At 36.6% G+C, this 18,629-nt stretch overlaps 1 protein-coding gene across 3 annotated transcripts in view; it reads left to right on the top strand.

The window, feature by feature from the left end:
- The window catches only part of PLEKHA1 (pleckstrin homology domain containing A1), a 59,198-nt gene extending 41,034 nt beyond the window's left edge, over positions 1-18,164 (top strand). The window contains exons 6-13 of one of the 3 annotated variants that reach the window (XM_059053031.2): positions 135-260; positions 5,371-5,514; positions 7,077-7,145; positions 10,587-10,651; positions 11,290-11,353; positions 13,014-13,103; positions 14,331-14,371; positions 15,711-18,164. In XM_059053031.2, the coding sequence (XP_058909014.1) occupies positions 135-260; positions 5,371-5,514; positions 7,077-7,145; positions 10,587-10,651; positions 11,290-11,353; positions 13,014-13,103; positions 14,331-14,371; positions 15,711-15,921 (810 nt within the window). In that variant the 3' untranslated portion in view covers positions 15,922-18,164. Of the gene's footprint in view, positions 1-134; positions 261-5,370; positions 5,515-7,076; positions 7,146-10,586; positions 10,652-11,289; positions 11,354-13,013; positions 13,104-14,330; positions 14,402-15,710 lie in introns of all 3 variants that reach the window. The other 2 variants (XM_059053030.2, XM_059053029.2) reach the window with 2 other exon arrangements.
- The last annotated feature ends 465 nt before the right edge of the window (positions 18,165-18,629 follow it).

Here is an 18,629-nt window from a genome sequence, read left to right as displayed (position 1 = left end):
GGGTATATACATATACTAAAAATAATTTTTATATATGCCAATTATATATAAATTGATGATCAGTTGGAAATTCTGTGATAAAGAGGATCTCATACATAATGCTTGTTGCAAAATGATTCATTGACTTATTTTAGGTACCAAAGCATTCAGACTCACAACCTCATTCTGATAACCCAAGTCGCCAAGGTGAATGTGGGAAGAAGCAAGTGTCTTACAGAACTGACATTGTTGGTGGTGTGCCCATCATTACCCCAACTCAGGTAATAAATTCATTCTTCTATCGTGTGATGGTTTAACTACTGCATATTGATTTTTGTATTGCTATCAAAAGTCAAACAGGGGCTTCCCTGGTGGCGCAGTGGTTGAGAGTCCGCCTGCCGATGCAGGGGAGGCGGGTTCGTGCCCCGGTCCGGGAAGATCCCACATGCCGCGGAGCGGCTGGGCCCGTGAGCCATGGCCGCTGAGCCTGCGCGTCCGGAGCCTGTGCTCCGCAACGGGAGAGGCCACAACAGTGAGAGGCCCGCGTACCGCAAAAAAAAAAGTCAAACAGTACATCTTTACTGAATTAATGCAATAATTAATACAAAAATTTTATTTTTTATTTCAGAGGTATGTTTTTATTGTAAAATATCTGGAAAGCATAGATAAACAACATTTAATAACTTTTCATGTTTTCTTCTGAGTACTTTTGCCCCTAGAAATAGGGATACTTTGGGTTTTTTTTTTTTTTTTTTTTTTTTTTTTTTTTTTTTTTTTTGTGGTACGCGGGCCTCTCACTGTTGTGGCCTCTCCCATTGCAGAGCACAGGCTCCAGACGCACAGGCTCAGTGGCCATGGCTCACGGGCCCGGCCGCTCCGCGGCATTTGGGATCTTCCCAGACCAGGGCAGAAACCCGTGTCCCCTGCATCAGCAGGCGGATTCTCAACCACTGTGCCACCAGGGAAGCCCAAAATGGGGATACTTTGTAAACATTTTCAAACATTTTCCAAGTCATCAAAAATTATTTCATGTCATTTTTCATGACTGTGTAGTAGTTTTGCCGTGAATTTACTATAAATTACAAACCCTCTGTTGTTGGACAGAGTTCTTTTTCCTTTCTCTTTCCTTTTTTCTTTTATAAACAAAGTAAGTGTTGTAGGAAGGGGGACCCCTTCCAGGGCCCAAGAGTAGGCTCTTGTCTAACACCTGGAAATGAATTGTCTGAGGAGACACACGTGCTAACAGCGCAGGAGACTTTGTTGGGAAGGGGCGCCCGGGCGGAGAGCAGCAGGGTAAGGGAACCCAGGAGAACTGCTCTGCCACGTGGCTCGTAGTCTCAGGGTTTATGGTGATGGGGTTAGTTTCGGGGTGGTCTCTGGCCAGTCATTTTGCTTGGCCCGTATCTGGTCTGACTCAAGGTCCTTCCTGGTGGCACGTGCATCGCTCAGCCAAGATGGATTCCAGTGAAAAGGATTCTGGGAGGTTGGTAGGGTATACGGACTGGCGTCTCCTCTCTCCTTTTGACGTTTCCCGAATTCTTCTGGTTGGTGGTAGCTTGTTAGTTCTATGTTCCATACCAGGACCTCCTGTTGTAAGATAAATCTTGGAAGTGGTTACTATCGTGCCTGGCCAGCGTGGGTGGTTTTGGTCAGTGGCTCCCCTAACATAAGTAGGAAAAACCCACTCTTCCTCCTGTGTTTCTCCTGTACTCTCACACTGCTACACTCACAACACTTCTGACATGAGATGAGTGGGGTTTTTCCCCTACACAAGCAATGCTGTGACACCAGCTGGGTGTCCGACAGTTTAACTCAATTCTGACACTGCCTGTCTGGATCCCACAGGTGAAGGGCTCAGTCCTCCACCCCCTTCAGATGTCAGTCGTAAGTCCACGTTGTTACCTGTGCTTCTGACGGGCTATAAATTCGAGGTTGCTGTAACCCCCTTATTGGGTTCAATTAGTTTGCTAAAGCAGCTCACAGAACTTAGGAAAACAGTTTAATTACTGTATACCTGTTTATTGTAAAAGGATGTGATAAATGATACAGATGAACATCCAGACAGAAGAGGTGTGTAGGGCAAGGTATGTGGGAAGGGGTGTGGCGCTTCCATGCCTTCTTTGGGTGCGCCACTCTCCCAGTACCTCCATTAATTCACTAACGCAGAAGCTTTCTGAATTCCATATTGTAGGGATTTGTATGGAGGCGTCATCCCGTAGGCATGATTGGTCATCCACTCTGTGTCCAGCCCCTCTCCCCTCTCTAGAGAGTAGGGAATGGGGCTGAAAATTCCAAGCCTTTAATCATGACTTGGTCTTTCTGGTGACTATCCCCCATTCAGGAGTCCACCAAGAGTCACCTTATTAGAACAGAAGACATGCTGTCACCCAGGAAATTCCAAGGGATTTATGAACTCTTTGTCAGGAAGCAGGGTCAAAGACCAAATATGAGAACAAAAGATGCTCCTAGTGCTCTTATCACTTAGGAAATTGCAAGGGTTTTAGGTCTGTGCCAGGAAGGGTGTGGCAGGTGGGGGCAACGAGATATTTTCCATTATCTTGTAAATGCTTTGATGAACATGCTTGTAGCATAAACTCTATAGAGCCATAGATAATATGTTTTAAAGGATAAACTCCTGGAGAGAAAATTGCCAAGTCAAGGTGTTTGTAAATATGTATAATTTTTTAAAACTTTTTCTGCAACCTGGCCTAGATGAACTAAACAGAGGACTGGAATTTTGAGTCAGTTCTATCCCCAAAGTACTGGTATGCTGAGTTAATTCTTACTCTTGGGTATTATGGAAAATATAAATTTATTTTAAAGTTTTTGATGAAATTAAAACTTGTATGCACTTAAATTTCTTGGGTTGCTATTAAGTGAATGAGTTTGTAATGCAAATTAAATTACTAGCAGTTGAGAAACTAAGAATTTTAAGGTAATTGATATTGCCAATGTTGGGCATTTTCATTACCTGTGTGCCTTTTTGTACTTAAAAGACTTATTAGTTAATTAATTATTGAGTGCTTTCTTTATGCTAGACAGAGGATATATGTATTAATGAGCAAAAATTCCCTGCCCTAATGGGAGGTTACATTTTTCACCAAAGTTGGATGAAAAATAAACTAGGAATTTGTGTGTATTTACTTTTTTTAAAAAGTAATGATTTTAACCTGTAAGACTTCTGGTTAAGATAGAGCTAGACTAAGCTGCTTTCACCTGTATTATGTCTTGTGTTGATAGAAGAGCTAAGACAATTTGTCTTTAGTTGTATTAAGGTGTTGTAGTTGTTTGTATCTGTGGCTGTCTTAATTTTGTATAGAATTAAGATTTGTGTTTTAATTTTGGTATCGATTATTTAGTAGGTTCTAAGAGTGTATGGCAGGTGCAATATTAAAAAGATTCCAAAGAATTGTATTGCTTTATCATTTTATAATATAGTTTATTTAAAGTAGTATTTACCCATTATAAAAGCATTCAGATAACATTAACAAAATGACATTCATTTGCATGATTAATTTATTCAGTAACTATTGGTTTAGCAGGTTAAGTGCTAGGATTACAAAGTTAAGTACAGAATTGGTGCTGTTGACCTGTCTAAATGTTGAACAGATTGAAAATTCCCTAAGATATGACTTGAGTACTTAGTTTTTCTCTCGAGATTTAGGAGTTCTTGAAAATATACCTTTGGTTGATTTATAGAATAGATTATCACCTGTGTTGTACGTTCTAAATAAACAGGAAGCTAATGCTTTGGGGAACATGAAAACATGAGTATAGTTAGTTTTTTAAAAGCACTGGACTGAACTGTTAAAAAAAAAATTAAAACTGCAAAACTTTTAGAAAATAGCAAAGGAGAAAATCTTGAGGATCTAGGACTAGGTGAAGAGTTTTTAGGCTTGACATCAAAAGCACAATCTATATAAAGGGAAAAAATTGATAAATTGAACCTTATCAAAATTAAAAATGTTTTGTCTGTTGAGGATGAAAAGAAAAGCACCATGCTGGGAGAAAATATTTGCAAAACTGCATATACAACAAAGCACTTGTATCTAGAATGTATAAAGAACTATCAAAACTCAACAGTAAAAATACCAAACAGTCCAGTTAGAAATTGGGCAAAATTCATGAACAGAGATTTCATCAAAAGATAAAAGGTACACAGGTGGCAAATACGTGCTAGGAAGGATATTCACCATTATTAGCCAGTAAGGAAATGCAAATTAAGACCACAATGAGGTATCACCATATACCTATCAGAATGACTCAACTAAAAATTAATGATAACACAAATGCTGACAAAGATGAGGAGAGACTGAATCACTCATACATAACTGGTGGGAATGTAAAATTGTACAGCCACTCTGAAAAGAGTTTAGCACTTTTTTATAAAAGTAAACTTGCAACCAGTGTATTAACCTAGGATTTGCACTCCTAGGCATTTATCCTAAAGAAATGAAGACTTATATTCACACGGAAACAGCATGAATGTTCACACAGAAACATCATGAATGTTCACAGCAGCTTTATTCCTAATAGCCCAAATGTGGTAGCAACCCAAGTGCCATTTAAGTGGGTGAATTAGCCAGTGGTGCGTCCAAACCATGAATACGATCAATGGGAAGGGTCAAACGGTTGGTACAAGGACCAGCCTGGATGAATCTCCAGAGTGAATGCATAGTGAAAAAGCACCATCTCAAAAGCTCACTTACTGTATGATTCCATTTATATTAAATTCTCTAAATGTCAAAATAATAAAGATGGAGAACAAATTAGCAGCTGCCAAGGAACTGGGGATAGAAGCTCTAAAGGGTAGCCCAGGGGAGCCTATCGTGAACACTCTGTACGTTGGCGCTGGTGGTGGTTACACAGATCTGGCAATAAAATTGCATAGAATGATATATACAGAGACAAATGAATGCATGTAAAACGGGTGAGATAAGAATAATGTCTGCGAAACGTTTTGGTGTCAGTTTTGATAATGTGCTATAGTTATACAGTTTCCCTGTTGGGGGAAACCGGTTGAAGGGTACAGAGGACCCTCCTGTACATTGTTTTTTTACAACTTCCTGTGAATCTTTATAATTATTTCAAAATTGAAAGTTATTACCCCCCCATCCAGCACCCCCCCCCAGCAAAACAAAAACCAAAAGACACTGGTGGCAGGACTTTTGCAGAAAAAGAGAAATAGAAATCTGTGGTCTAATCAGTGGTATTGAAAGTTATGATTAAGTATCTCAAATTAATTAGAAAACTCTTTACTCCAAGATCCGTGTTTCTAACTGAACTAAGATAGATTTTAAGATTTTTCTACTAGAATGACACCGTGAACTACAAGTATGCTTTGAAGGTAAACAAGCAAAAAAACAATATCTTTATTTTGCTTCATTTTAGAAAGAAGAAGTAAATGAATGTGGTGAAAGTATTGACAGAAATAATTTGAAGCGGTCACAAAGCCATCTTCCTTACTTTACTCCTAAACCATCTTCAGATAGTGCAGTTATCAAAGCTGGTTATTGTGTAAAACAAGGAGCGGTGGTGAGTAGTTTAACAAAATATGTGAAGTAATGAAAAATGAGTATATATTAGCAAACTCTCAACATGGGTTAGGGTTAGGGTTAGGGTTTGCTTTGTTTTGTGAAAGATCCAAAGTGAAAGACCAACTTACTGACCGGGAGTCATTGGATAGAATAGGGGTTATTCTGTGTTCAGAACTCAGTGCTATTATTTTCTTGGTCTGTGGGTGGCTGGATAAGTTAATGCTTATTACCACTAACCTTCAATTTTAAATGAGCTTCCTAACAGCTTAAATGTATTCCAGAAAGTTTTCCTGTTGGTTTTTCTTTACCCCCTTGGGAATGGGTCAGGGAAAGGGAGCTCTAGTAGGGAGATTGGCAGGAAAGGGGAGACCAGGGGAGCAGGGTGTGGAAGGATCACTTACTTGATCCAGGGTTGGGCTGACCCCGGTTGAAAACACTGAGACCTTGGGCTACTTACTTAACCTCTCAGGCTCTCAGTTTCTTTTAATGGAAAATTATATTGTAAAACCTACCATCCAGAGGTCTTTTTTGAAAGATGTAAATAGAAAGCACTTAGCATAGCACCTGGTCCTTAGAGCTATTACATCTTGGCCCAGATATTCTCACACGACCAGATCCATAATGGTGAATTGTGGGAAGAGCAAGTAAATTTACCAGTATTTATGAATCCAGAATACCTTTCTAAAACGTGAACTAAATCTATAGACTTTCATGAGGAAATAAACTTCAAAGTTTAAAAATAAAATTTTAAAAATTTCTGTGAGTAAAGAAGTACTTAAATGTCTACTGGCAGTTCTGCTTGACCTCACATCACTCCTGGCAAGTCTAATTAGCTTAGGTCAGCCAGAGGAAGGTTCTTTCAGCCCTAATTGTTTGATCTTCTTTAGGCTAAGGGAAATGAGGGTAAGGGCTGAAGGTTTTTCATTCCAGCACGTCTACGGGTAAAATCAGAATTCTCATCAGGTCGAGTGTTAATTAGGGCTTTTAAAGAGACAGTCCTTTCTTTTTGTTTTACTCTTAAATCCAAAAAACTAACCCTTAGAGATATTGAAGTACTTTCACAAAAACTATGTTTCGTTGACAGAAAATATTTGTACAAAGCAGATTCACTTTATTAAATATGTGTTGCTTTTCTTCTTAGTATTATAAAGTACCTATAGAAGGATTCATGCATTTTAGTGATGAGAAGCTTGATGTGGTTTAATAACATTTCCTGTGCTTGCTGTTGAACTCTTGGTAGCATTTACTGTGTGGAGGATGGGGAAGTGCTTTTTTTTTTTTTTTTTTAACTTTTTTAACTTTTAGAGCATGAAAAATATAAGACCATATTATGAAATCGTAAGTAAGAGCTGAAAGCCAGCCACCAGAGTTGAATTAGGAGTTCAAGGCCTGAGTAGCAAAAGAGATGAAATTTCCTGTATCTCCTCACTAAGAGAGGGTAGTAAGGTTTTCCAGTGCTTGACATTTCTGATTGTGGGTTCATATCAGAATAATTAAGTTGTTATTAACATTTGACATTCTTAGAAACAGAAGTTTTATGTCTGTGTTCATCTCTGATAGATGAAAAACTGGAAGAGAAGATATTTTCAATTGGATGAAAACACAATAGGCTACTTCAAATCTGAACTGGTATGTTGCCGTGTCATAAATGTTGCTTTAAAAAATGTTTTACAAGTGTTACACTGTGGTGATTATATAATTTCTTGTCCTGTTTTCTATTTTTAAAATAATTAAATTCTGGTTTTGAGAGGTATATACAGTTCAGTTTATTTTGTTGTGATGTATTGCATGTATTTTGGTTAATGGTATTTTTGTTAAATACATCTCAAATAAAAAGAGTGTATCCTCAAAGGCATTCTACCTTGAAAGAATTTAAAATATCAGAACCCCTCAGTCTACAGATTTCCTCTAAAGGGGCATTGGAGGAGGTGGTAGAAATAATTAAGTCTCTGAAAGTCAACATTTGACCCTCTGATTTCTGCCTTCTCTTCCCTGCTGCCCTCTCTTGCTATTTTCTCTTCCTATTTCAGATTAACTTTTAAGGTTCTTCATATAAGATATTTTTGTCCTATCTGAAGGTAGAATCAAAGATTGAAGGTCCATCCTTCACTTGTTTGAGTTACATCCTTATTTAAAATACACCTGTCATGTGACCTGAGTTTTGCAATAGATTGTTGGATAAATTGAGTGCGATTCTACCTCTTCTTTTTATGGGACATTTGAGGGGGGAACCATACATTTTATTTGAATGACGGTACCAGAACAGCACTGTCCAGCTGAACTCTGCACTGATGGAAATGTTCCATTATCTGCGTTGGTCAGGTCTACTGGTTACATGCGGCTGTTGAGCACTGGAAATATGGCTAGTGTGACTTGAGGAACCTGACTGTATTTAATTTTAAAATTAAAACCGTTTGTATATGGTATTCGTTAATTTAAATTCAAATAGTTACACATAGCTACTGGCTACTCTATTGGACAACAGAGCACTGGAGAATAGGAAGGGAATATTTTAAGATTCATCTCAGGTGTCTGTTCTTCTGGAAAGCTTTTAGACTCTGGATTTAGTGGCTTCTCTTTACATACATGGAACCTGATGCCCACTTCTGTCATAATACTTCCCACTGTGTTTTGTAATTGTTTGCATACTTGTCTTTACCACTTAATTGCATGAGCTTCTTGAGAGCAAAGATTCTCTTTTGTACCCTTTTATGAACACAGCACCTGGTACTTAGAAAATAATCAATACGTGTTTTTGAATGAATAAAAAAATGACATAGCATAACAAGAATAGCCATTTTAGCATGGTCCCTAAGAAAGGGACCCTTTCTTAGACGTCAAAACCTAAGAGCCTCAATTGGAAGCAGTAGTTACTTGGTTCAAAAAGTACCAGACTTGGTGTCTCAGAAGCTACCCTTGTGCTTGGTTGGCAGGTTGATTCGTTGCTTTCAGTTAATGCCAGTCCTCTTGGGAGGAGTCCTTCCTGCACCAGACATTCATTGAGCTCTCCATGGCCCTGGTGCACTGGGAACTGGGAATGAAGAGGGCAGTCAGTGATGCTCTGGCCTTCAGGAGTTCAGTTTTACCAGAGAAATTGACATGTCCCCTTGTCATCCGCAGTAGTTATAATGAGACAAGAACTATTATAGAAATATTTACTATAATTTGGAAACCTGCATGTGGATATTATGCTATAAAGTTTGAGATGAAAGAATACTTGAACTATCATAGGAGGTAGGGAAATTATATTATGTGTATTCAGGAATATGTTAAGTATTTAGCAAACACAGATAAAGCTGAACACTTTAAATATAATTATTGACCTTTATCAGTTACTAAGGTGCACATCCCATCCCCCCATTTTAACATTTCTGAAATCTTCAGGTCTCTTAGAGCTGCTGAAGGTGAGTGAGCCAGGCAGCAGCCGTGCTGTAGTTGTCATTGCCTGTGGGTTCACAGCACCTTTGGGTAAGATCAGAAGACACCAGCATCAAAACCTGCAGAAAAGGGTGCTGGCAGTTGGAAGAAAATCTCAGGGACACAGTGGGAGGTTCTTAGGAAATGCTGTATTATCACCAGTGCTCTTTCTGGCCCAGAGAATAGTATGGAGTGAAAAACACTGACATTGATGGCCCCTAGTCAGAAAGTGAGCTGGGATCTGAATGTGAGGTTTTAAAAAACCTTAACCCATTTATTTTGCCTATATATTTTTATATATGCTCAAGTTGATGTTTAAAGTATAAAAGGGCTCTTTTACAAAACCTTTTGATCATGGAAAAGTTTGAACATAAAGTAAATAGAATAGTATTCTGAGCCCCTATATAGCCATCACCCAGATCGCATAATTATCAACACGTGACTAGTTTTGTTTCTTCTGTACCACCACCTACTTCCCCCTTCCTATTTTGAAGCAAATATTAGGCATATAATTTCATCTGTAAATATTTTTGTATGTTTCTCTGAAAGATAAGAATTTAAAGGTTCTTTCAGTAGGTATAAAAGATTTCAGCAGACAAGAAAAACTGGAGAAAATGTTTAATAACATATATCACAGGTAAAACATTAATATCTGTAATATGTAAAGAACCTTAAAAATTGGGGGGATCCTTCGTCACCCTGTTTTCCCTCTTTTCCTCCCGTCAGTTCCAAACAATTCAGATGTAAATTTTTTAGGCGAGGCAAATCAGTGTAGGTGTCCGTGGTAGTGGTGCAGGAGCAGGAGTATCTAGAGTAGCCCGGTGTGGGCAGGCAGAGCCCAGGCAGAAAGAAGAGCCTGTCCCAGAGGGTACCTTAAAATGAGTTATTTTCTAAAACTTAAAAAAAAGATTTTGGTTTTAAAAAAGTGTTCAGCCATGGTTTAATTATTTTCTTAGTACTGCATAAAATAATGGTATGTCTTAAACTCATGGTGTCGTTTTCAGTGAAATACAGTATATAGTATTTCATGACATGTTTACTGTAAGTACTGTGCTAACTAGGAGCTAGTTATATCTTATATGTGAATCTTATATCTAGTTTTGTAACCTTAGGTGAGGTACTTAATATGTCTAATCCTGTTTCCTCAGGTGACTAATAGTGCATGTATTCTAGGGTTGTGGAAAGTGAGATAACACATTTAAAACATAGCAGATGTCCTGGCACTTAGTAAATGTTTAATAAATTGTGCTTGTTAAAATGATGCATTCATATAAAAGTGATATTCCTTAAATGACAAATTTAACTCAAAGAAGCTGGGTATTCACTACTCTGGTACCCTCTGTATGAAAATAACATTCCAAAATAGGAAGTACTCCACTTACTGGGTATATAGGGGTTCATCGAGGAAAAGTCTGATGGTTAATGGTTTTTAATAAGCTACACTGTCATTTAACACATAAGTAATGTGAACATGGTTATATGCCAGTTTGAGCTATTCTGATGCTGGATGGTTCAAGAAGGTAGATTTATGTCTTAGATGTGCTTCAGGAAAGAAGCATGGTTTTCACATAGACCTCTAAATAAAGCAACTAATGCTTAAAAGGATTTGAAGGATATATGTCATGTATCTGTTTATTTGCTTTTTTTTGACAGGAAAAGGAACCTCTCCGTGTAATACCACTTAAAGAGGTTCATAAAGTCCAGGAATGTAAGCAAAGGTAAGCATCACCTCTGACTCGGTGCCTGGCACGACTTATTATTACACAATATAAAGTTCCTTAGTTTAATTGACATACTTACAGATGATATTTTTCTGTGTTATTGCTAGTGGTAATGCTAAAACTTTCAAAACCTTCAGATTAAACAGAGTATTGAGAATTTTTTGTTTGAAAACTACAAATTAGGAAACAGTTCTTAAGCTTATTAATGGAAAGGACAAAATTTAATGTGAACAGCTATCATATTTGACAATTTGATGTATTATTAATTCTAGTATTTCAGGGTTGCTGCAGAATAGAGCTTGATAAGAATGTTAACTGTGCCATTGTTTCTTTGAGCAAACTGATTTCTTCACAGTTGAAAACTTTGAATTTTAAAGTTGTTTTATGAACCTTCCTAAAAATACGTACAACTATATAAAATATATAAAGTTTAATGCAAAAATAAATTGGAAAACGATCACTTAGTATTTCTCAAATCAGTATTTTATCTCTAATATTTATCTAATATTTATATATCTTTATCTCTAATATTTATTTTCTCATTGACACATATTTGGTACTGGGTAAAGAAGTGAAAGGAAAACTATCAAACAACTGCTATTTAAGTACAATTGGAAAATGTTTTTTGTTAACAGTGACATAATGATGAGAGACAACCTCTTTGAAATTGTAACATCGTCTCGAACTTTCTATGTGCAGGTAGGATACTTCTTTGGAGATTATAGATCCTCCTAACAAGAAATTAATAATTTTAGAGGTGAAGTAAACATAAATAAATGTGTTGCTCATAAAAATAAGCAAAAAATATGACAAATATAATTGCCAATTTAATAAAAAATGGTATATATAAGATTATTGGCAGGTCGTATGTTCAGCAAATAGGGGTATTTGCTGTAAGTTAGTCAAATGGAATTAAGTTTTATTTGGAGGAAGGGAAATGCTATTTAAGTTAGATGCTAAATGTGTACTTTCAATTTGGATTATTTTTGCACATATTTTGGAATTTTAATTATATCACTTTTTGGTAATTTTATAAGAAGGGGGGCTCAAATATCCATAATAAAAGTATACAGTATATCTTATCATTTCAGTAATGATAGATAGTATCCTGTGTTTAAGTTTAAAATACACTTTTTACTTAACACATTTATTTAGAAGTTTTTTAAAAGAACATTTGGTTTTGTTTTATAAAAGTTATTACATATGCATATTGCAGAAATTTTAGAAAATACAGAAAAATATGAAGAAAAAGTGTTTTATAAAACATATAGAATTCCACATTCAGGCAACCATTCTTTTTTTCTTTTTTTTTCCTTTATTAGAGCATATCTTTTTATAACAAATGGGATTATATGATACCAATATAGTGTTATATCCTGTTTGTTTACTATATTATAGTCTTTTTTTCTACATCAGAAATTCTCTGAAAACCTTTTAGAACTATGCTCTCTTATATGAATGTTTCACAATTAAACTGTTTCTCTACTGTACTGTTACTGATCACTCATTTACATAGTTTCTGTACATTTACTGTGATTTAATGTGGTAGTGAATATTTTGTGCATACATTTGCCTGAATTTCTTACTTCTTCACAATACGTTTCTAGATCAGGGATAACTATCAGAGCATGAACTTTTTTAAACCTCTTTATTTTGCCAAATTGACTTCTAGACTGGTGCTCCGGTTTGTAGTGAATGAAAGTATACTCTGCCTTTGCCTACTTCGAGTTTTTCCTGTTAAAAACTCTTTGTTAATATCATTGGTTCAAAAATATTACTTGTATCTTTAAAATTTTTAAACTACTAGATGGTAGAATCCAGAAGTAAAGGGCAGTACCTCTCCACCCCTCTGAGGGCCTTGTTTAATTGGATTAAAGTCATAGTAAGGTTTTTAATTCACATTGGAAGTCATGGTCCTATCAAGGACCATGATGATGCTTTGGAATATGACAATTTAGGGTACTGTTAGAAATTATTTTTAGAAAAGTAACATATAAAATGATATCACAGTGGTTTTTAAACTGCACAATTACATAAATATTAATCTTGAAAATTCAGACAATATGGCAGTAGAAATGGGAAGGTCCTTCTTTGACTTCTTCCTCTTGTTTTCTCTCCAGAATTATTCATATTGACACTTTTTGATGTGTCTCATCTTAAAACGTTACATGCCCAACTTACATCTCTGTAAGTTACCCAGCAAAACCTGGTTTAAAAAAGTGATTTCTAAAAGTTTTTGGAAACCATTGCCTTAGAATGATTTTGTTGTTGACACTGTTAATTACCAAAATGAATACATTGGATTTATAGACATAGCTGATTTTGAGGAAAAATTGAATGAATCCTTCCTTCCCCTTAGGCTGATAGCCCTGAAGAGATGCACAGTTGGATTAAAGCAGTCTCTGGTGCCATTGTAGCACAGCGGGGACCTGGCAGATCAGCGTCTTCTGTATGTTTCCTGTTCTCTGGGGTGATACTCCCTTGGGTCCCCTGATCCTGTCAAGTTATTTTTCTTCCTCTCCCCCTAATCCTTTCATTTTCTTTCTGTTTTGAGATTTATCTGCATGTTGATTTTCATACCAATTGGACTTGCAAAAAAATAATGCATTTCTAATTTAATGCTTCCTGTAGTGTTATGTATACATAACTTTCTGTGCATTGTATTGTCTTAAATGCACAAGCAGGGCAACTAAAGAATGAACATTTCCTTGTTTTGTTTTAGGAGTTCTTACTTGTCAGTAGGTCCAGATTTGATATAATTTTACCAATTCTTAGTATGGTATTTGGCCTAATCCTGTAAGGCACCTTTAGTTGTAGCATTACACAGTTTTGTGAAGGTCTCAATTTCCTTTTTACTTCCTGTAATTTCAGTTTAGGTTTTTTGCCTTAATAGTGCTGTAAGACAGTTGAGCAGCTTGAACCTTAAATATAATCTAGTGTTCTCAGTCAGTATTTTTCATTTCATTCTCATTTTTTACTAGGTTAATTTAAAAGGCTGCTTTTTACTATCTTAATTATCTTTTTGGTAGTATAATAATAAAATTAAAACAGCTAAACATTCTCAGATAGTAAGGAAAATGTCTACTTTTTAATTTATCATGTACAAGTTCATCATAGGAATAAGATTTAGCTTTGGAATACTTTGGTCACTGATCTCTGATCTGAAAATACAAATTCTACTAAGGAATGAAAAACTTTCAAGCATCTTGAAATGCAGCACATTGGTCGGCAGAAGGTAGTCTCATATGGAGCATGATAGCCTTTAGTATCGAGACTCACTGATGCTGGATAGTCTGCACTTCCAGTATTTTCCTGCATTGCTAGTATTGCAGTAATATTGTGTGAAATGACTCTAGATCAGTAAACACAAATCCATTTTTCTCACTTTTAAAGTTATTCTTCTTGTATCCTGTTTGGAATGTCTCAGAAATTATTTTTCATAGGTGTTAATTTTGTAACTGCCTGTGTTTTATGTGACCTTTTCAGCAGTCAGCTATGAGACTCTCTGCAAAAACAATGTCTGTTGGGAAGATGAAAAGTTGGAGAAGGGCGTTTGTGTTTTGTGCTTTGTGGTGGGGGCAGATTGGACTCTGTAAGCTGTAACTATCAGCGGAACTTTCTCTTCCCCCCCTCCAGTACAGGTTAACTCTAATCTTAGCTTTGCACTGTGTTCCAGATGCGGCAGGCCAGAAGGCTGTCGAATCCTTGTATACAGAGGTATACGTCCAGAACTGGGGAATGCAGCACGTATGTGGGCTCTCACGCAAACGTGCCTTCTTACTAGAGGGCCCGGACTTACTCACTACTTAACAACTGATTCTGGAAAGTTGAGTTAACCAAACTGCCTTCTGCAGTTATCATAACTGACTTTGTCAACACTAACACAAACTATTTCACTACAGTCATCAGGTTGGATACGGATATTAAAAATAAATAAATAATGGGGAAAAAAGACAACTTTACTAATTTAAAAAGTCATATCTACTAAAGCTGAATTTACTGAATTGCCACAAGTGTTTCAATTACTCTATTTCATGTATTTTGAAATTTTTTATACTACACCACTTAAAATGCACCTTTGTGGTAACAGTTTGCTCATACTCACGGGTGCACATGCATTTGGATAAACTCTACCTTAGTATAGTGTGCATGGTGTATTAAATCTCAGGTGAAAGTTAGCCATCTAATGGGAATCTAGAGTGTTTTAGTGGTTTGTAAGCACTTTGTTTTCAAAGCCACTAATGTCACAAATGAACACAATATACCAGGAACTATATGGCAATGCATTTGGAATGGTCATATTTCAGGCTGTCTTCAGATTTGGTTTAGTTAGAAACGTATTGAAATTAATATTCACAACTGAAATTATTTCACCACAGTTTTAATAAATGCTTAAATTATGTACCCTTCCTTGGCTTTAAAATCTTAAGCCATATGAATGTATGCCATATGCAAAAATAAATAAATGCAATTAAATAAGTGAAAAGACTATGATATTATTGGTTGCAGTGAAATTCAGGGAACCAAAAACCTTCAGTTCGTGAGGCCGCCAGACAAAATAATAGGTTTGAAAAATGTTGAGTTCTACTTATTAAAGAGATAATGGCCTTTTATTTTTATATTCTGCATTTTCATTTTTTAATATTTCTAAAATGTGTGGGATAACTCCTAGTGTTTATTGAGAATAAAGTCTTGAATAAAATGGTAAAGCTGGTAGGCCCCCTGTTAAACACAGTGCAGTTGCAGTTGGCACGCTACATTCCCGTTTAGGCTGACTGAGTCTTCAGAGTGTCAGAGCTGCCAGCTTTGGCTTCAGAAAAAAGAACGGACAGAACTGGTTTCTTAGTGGAAGTGTTCGTGGGCTGTTAACTCACCCCTAAAAACGCATTGCTTTGGGAAGGAGCTTGCGCACGTGTGCTGCATGGCTCATGCTTTTGCTGTGTGTGTGTGTGTGTGTGTCTCGTTCTGTCTGTTTTTCAGAGAATAAAGTCTCACACTGAGTTACTAGCCTTGCCGTTAGTGATTGCCCGTGTCTGACCAGCACCCCTCTTTGCAGGAGCATCCCCGCTGTCCTTCCGAACCCAAACACGCTCTCCTCTCTGCCGGTGCCACAGCAGCCACCCCGCGATCCACAGCCTCTCGCAGCGACTCTCTGGTCTCAGGCTTTCCCGTGGAGAAGCGAGGATTTTACGAATCTCTTGCCAAGGTCAAGCCAGGGAACTTCAAGGTCCAGACTGTCTCTCCAAGAGAACCAGCTACCAAAGTGACTGAGCAAGCTCTGCTAAAACCTCAAAGTAAAAATGGCCCTCAGGAACAGGATTGTGACCCCGTGGACTTGGATGACGCGAGCCTTCCAGTCAGTGATGTGTGAGATGGAAGCACGTGGAGCCTGACCCACTCATCCGCCCTCAGTGTCCTTTCAAGAGGCTTCTCGCCAAAGATGATAAAGGGGAAAGGGGCTTTAATGCGTATAGTATACTGCCTCATCGATGTTCTCTTCATAAGCTGGTAAGCCAAGAAGCTAGGGCCTGGCCAAACTAAATGCAATTTCTTTTTAAAAAAAAAAAAGAAAGAAAGAAAAATGCCCTAAGTATCTCAGTATCAACTGTCTGAAGCTTTGTTCTCATTGGGATGATAAAAGTGTGTGTGTGATATTTTTTCCAAGTGAATTTGACAATTTAAATGTTTCACAATTTAAGACATGAAAAATGCTTATTAACTATTTTGGTTGTTTTAAAAATGCTACTGTGACTTCCAATTAAATGTTCAGTCTCTACACATTCTTACTGGTTAATATTATTGAATGAAATATTGCCAGACAAAAATATCTAAACTCATGATGTCTGTGGTGCTGTAAAATGTATAGTACAGTGTGGATAGTTTTGAAATGATAGCCATTTTTGATGCTCTGGATCTCAAGGTGAGCGGTGAGTTTTGCATAGAGGATATTATTGGACTGTTAGTGAGGGCCGTATGTTGTACTGGGGTGGAGAAAAGGGGAGAATTAGAATTCAGACAACCGTATCTCAGACATTTATTTGTAAAAGCTTAATCAAGACGTGCAACAGTTATTGCTTTATTCAGTGAAAATTATTTGATATGAAATTTCTTGGAGATCTGACTTTCTTGTTGGAGTTTTGTAAAATAGTTCTTTTTTCTATATTTGGATCAGTGAAAGACCTCAAGTTTATGTGTAAAGACATACTGCCCTTAGTCATGCGACTGTAACCTCTGTGTTTTGTCACTAATAACCTGTATTCAAGTGCCTGTGTTTTTTCATCTTGTTTAGGAATATTTTGAGATTAATGTGCTCAGAACTCCTACATGATTGGTTTTAAACAATTAGGATAAAATTAATTTTCAGTAGCATACGTTAATGTGCTAAATAACATACCATTTTGTGTTAGAGATACCAGAATGTTGTTATTCTACTATCTGTGCAATATATGTCTTAAAACACATATTTGATTTTACATTTAATCTTGGGGATATCATAAATATAAGCACCTCTCTAAAATATCGTTAGTTTCAGGTGTTGAGTAATAGACCAGTTTAACCAAGTACTGTTTTTACGGTTCAGTCTTAAACATTTGCTTTAAGAAAATAGTCTTGAATTTCACATGCTGCTATTTTTATGATATTTTGCCGTATTACAGTACTGTTTTGTTTTGAATTAATAAATGTCACTGTTTCTCCTTTTCATTTTCTAAGATGACATCTTGTGTGAGAAAGAGAGGGGAGGGTGGATTTCTTATTACAGTGGTGGGGTCCAGAGGTTACTATCTGTTCTACTAGAATTATCATAGCATCACTTAAAAAATCCGAATGCATCAAGAATGCACCACTCAACATTTTTATTCATAAGCTAATATTTTTAGAAGTTATGTTTAGATTTTTCCTTCTTTGCAGCTACACTTGAGAATGATAGAACGAAAAGGTTTTAAGTAGTTATCACTTTCTCTGCAGATAAATCCATGACAGCAGCTCTTTTAGAAAGCTCTTTTTTCATGAACACACCTAAGAAATCTTGTGCAGACAGTTGGCTATTTCAGGAGCCTAATGCTGTTTTCTTTGGTACAGCTTTTACATTGCATGTTCATTTTAATATTTTGGTATTGGTAATTTGATATATTCCATAGTGGCAAAATATTAGCTCTATTTTGGGACTTTTTATAGAACTACCCTTGTATAAAATAGCCTAGGGAAATGGTCTTGTGATTGTCAGAGTCTCCTAATATTTATCTCAATCCTTTTATAATTCTATGAAAATTATTTAATTATTTTAAAACTTATACTTTTCCTGTAAATATGTCACATCTGATTTGTCAAAGAATTACTTTGAATACCTTAATATTTGCTGCATTTTTTTCTGTATATATAACATGTCTTCTTTCAGAATGGGAATATATGTGTGCTTCCCATTGTTTACTTTTATGTCTGATATCTTTGTATGTCAAACTGGTTGAACACTGTAATGACTTGAGAATAAATCGCTCAAAATTAATTCTAACTTATTTCTCATTTGGTCTGGTTCAGTTCTTGTGTGAACAAGTAAATAGAACAAGTACAAAATGTGTTTGGTTAACTGACTTGAATTTAAGGACAGACATTATTTGGTAGACTTGGAAGGGTATAGCTTGATGTGAAATTGCACAAGGGAACATGAGTCTTTTTGGGAAAAAGAGCTTATTTTGCTTAATTAGAAAACATGTTCTCAAAAGCAAAATCAATTATGCTGGCTTCAAAGCATTGTTTGACTCATCCAGGCTGCTTTTGTAGTGTTTGCTTATTGGTTAGATCGGTATGACATGAATAAGGATGAGTGCAGAGGACATACTGATCCCCCGGTGAGCTGTAGACCCGCACTCATAGCAATGCCCTGTTAAGTATTAGAGGCTGCTGCTTGCAAACCCACTGTTAGTAACAAGTAGTCCACACTTGCTGTGTATCCCAGCATCTAGTAATAATGCAACTG

Source organism: Kogia breviceps, chromosome 2 (genome assembly GCF_026419965.1).
Source record: "Kogia breviceps isolate mKogBre1 chromosome 2, mKogBre1 haplotype 1, whole genome shotgun sequence".
NCBI classification, from domain to species: Eukaryota; Metazoa; Chordata; class Mammalia; order Artiodactyla; family Physeteridae; genus Kogia; species Kogia breviceps.
Note: the sequence above shows the minus strand (reverse complement) of the source record. Positions and strands in the feature narration are given on the sequence as shown.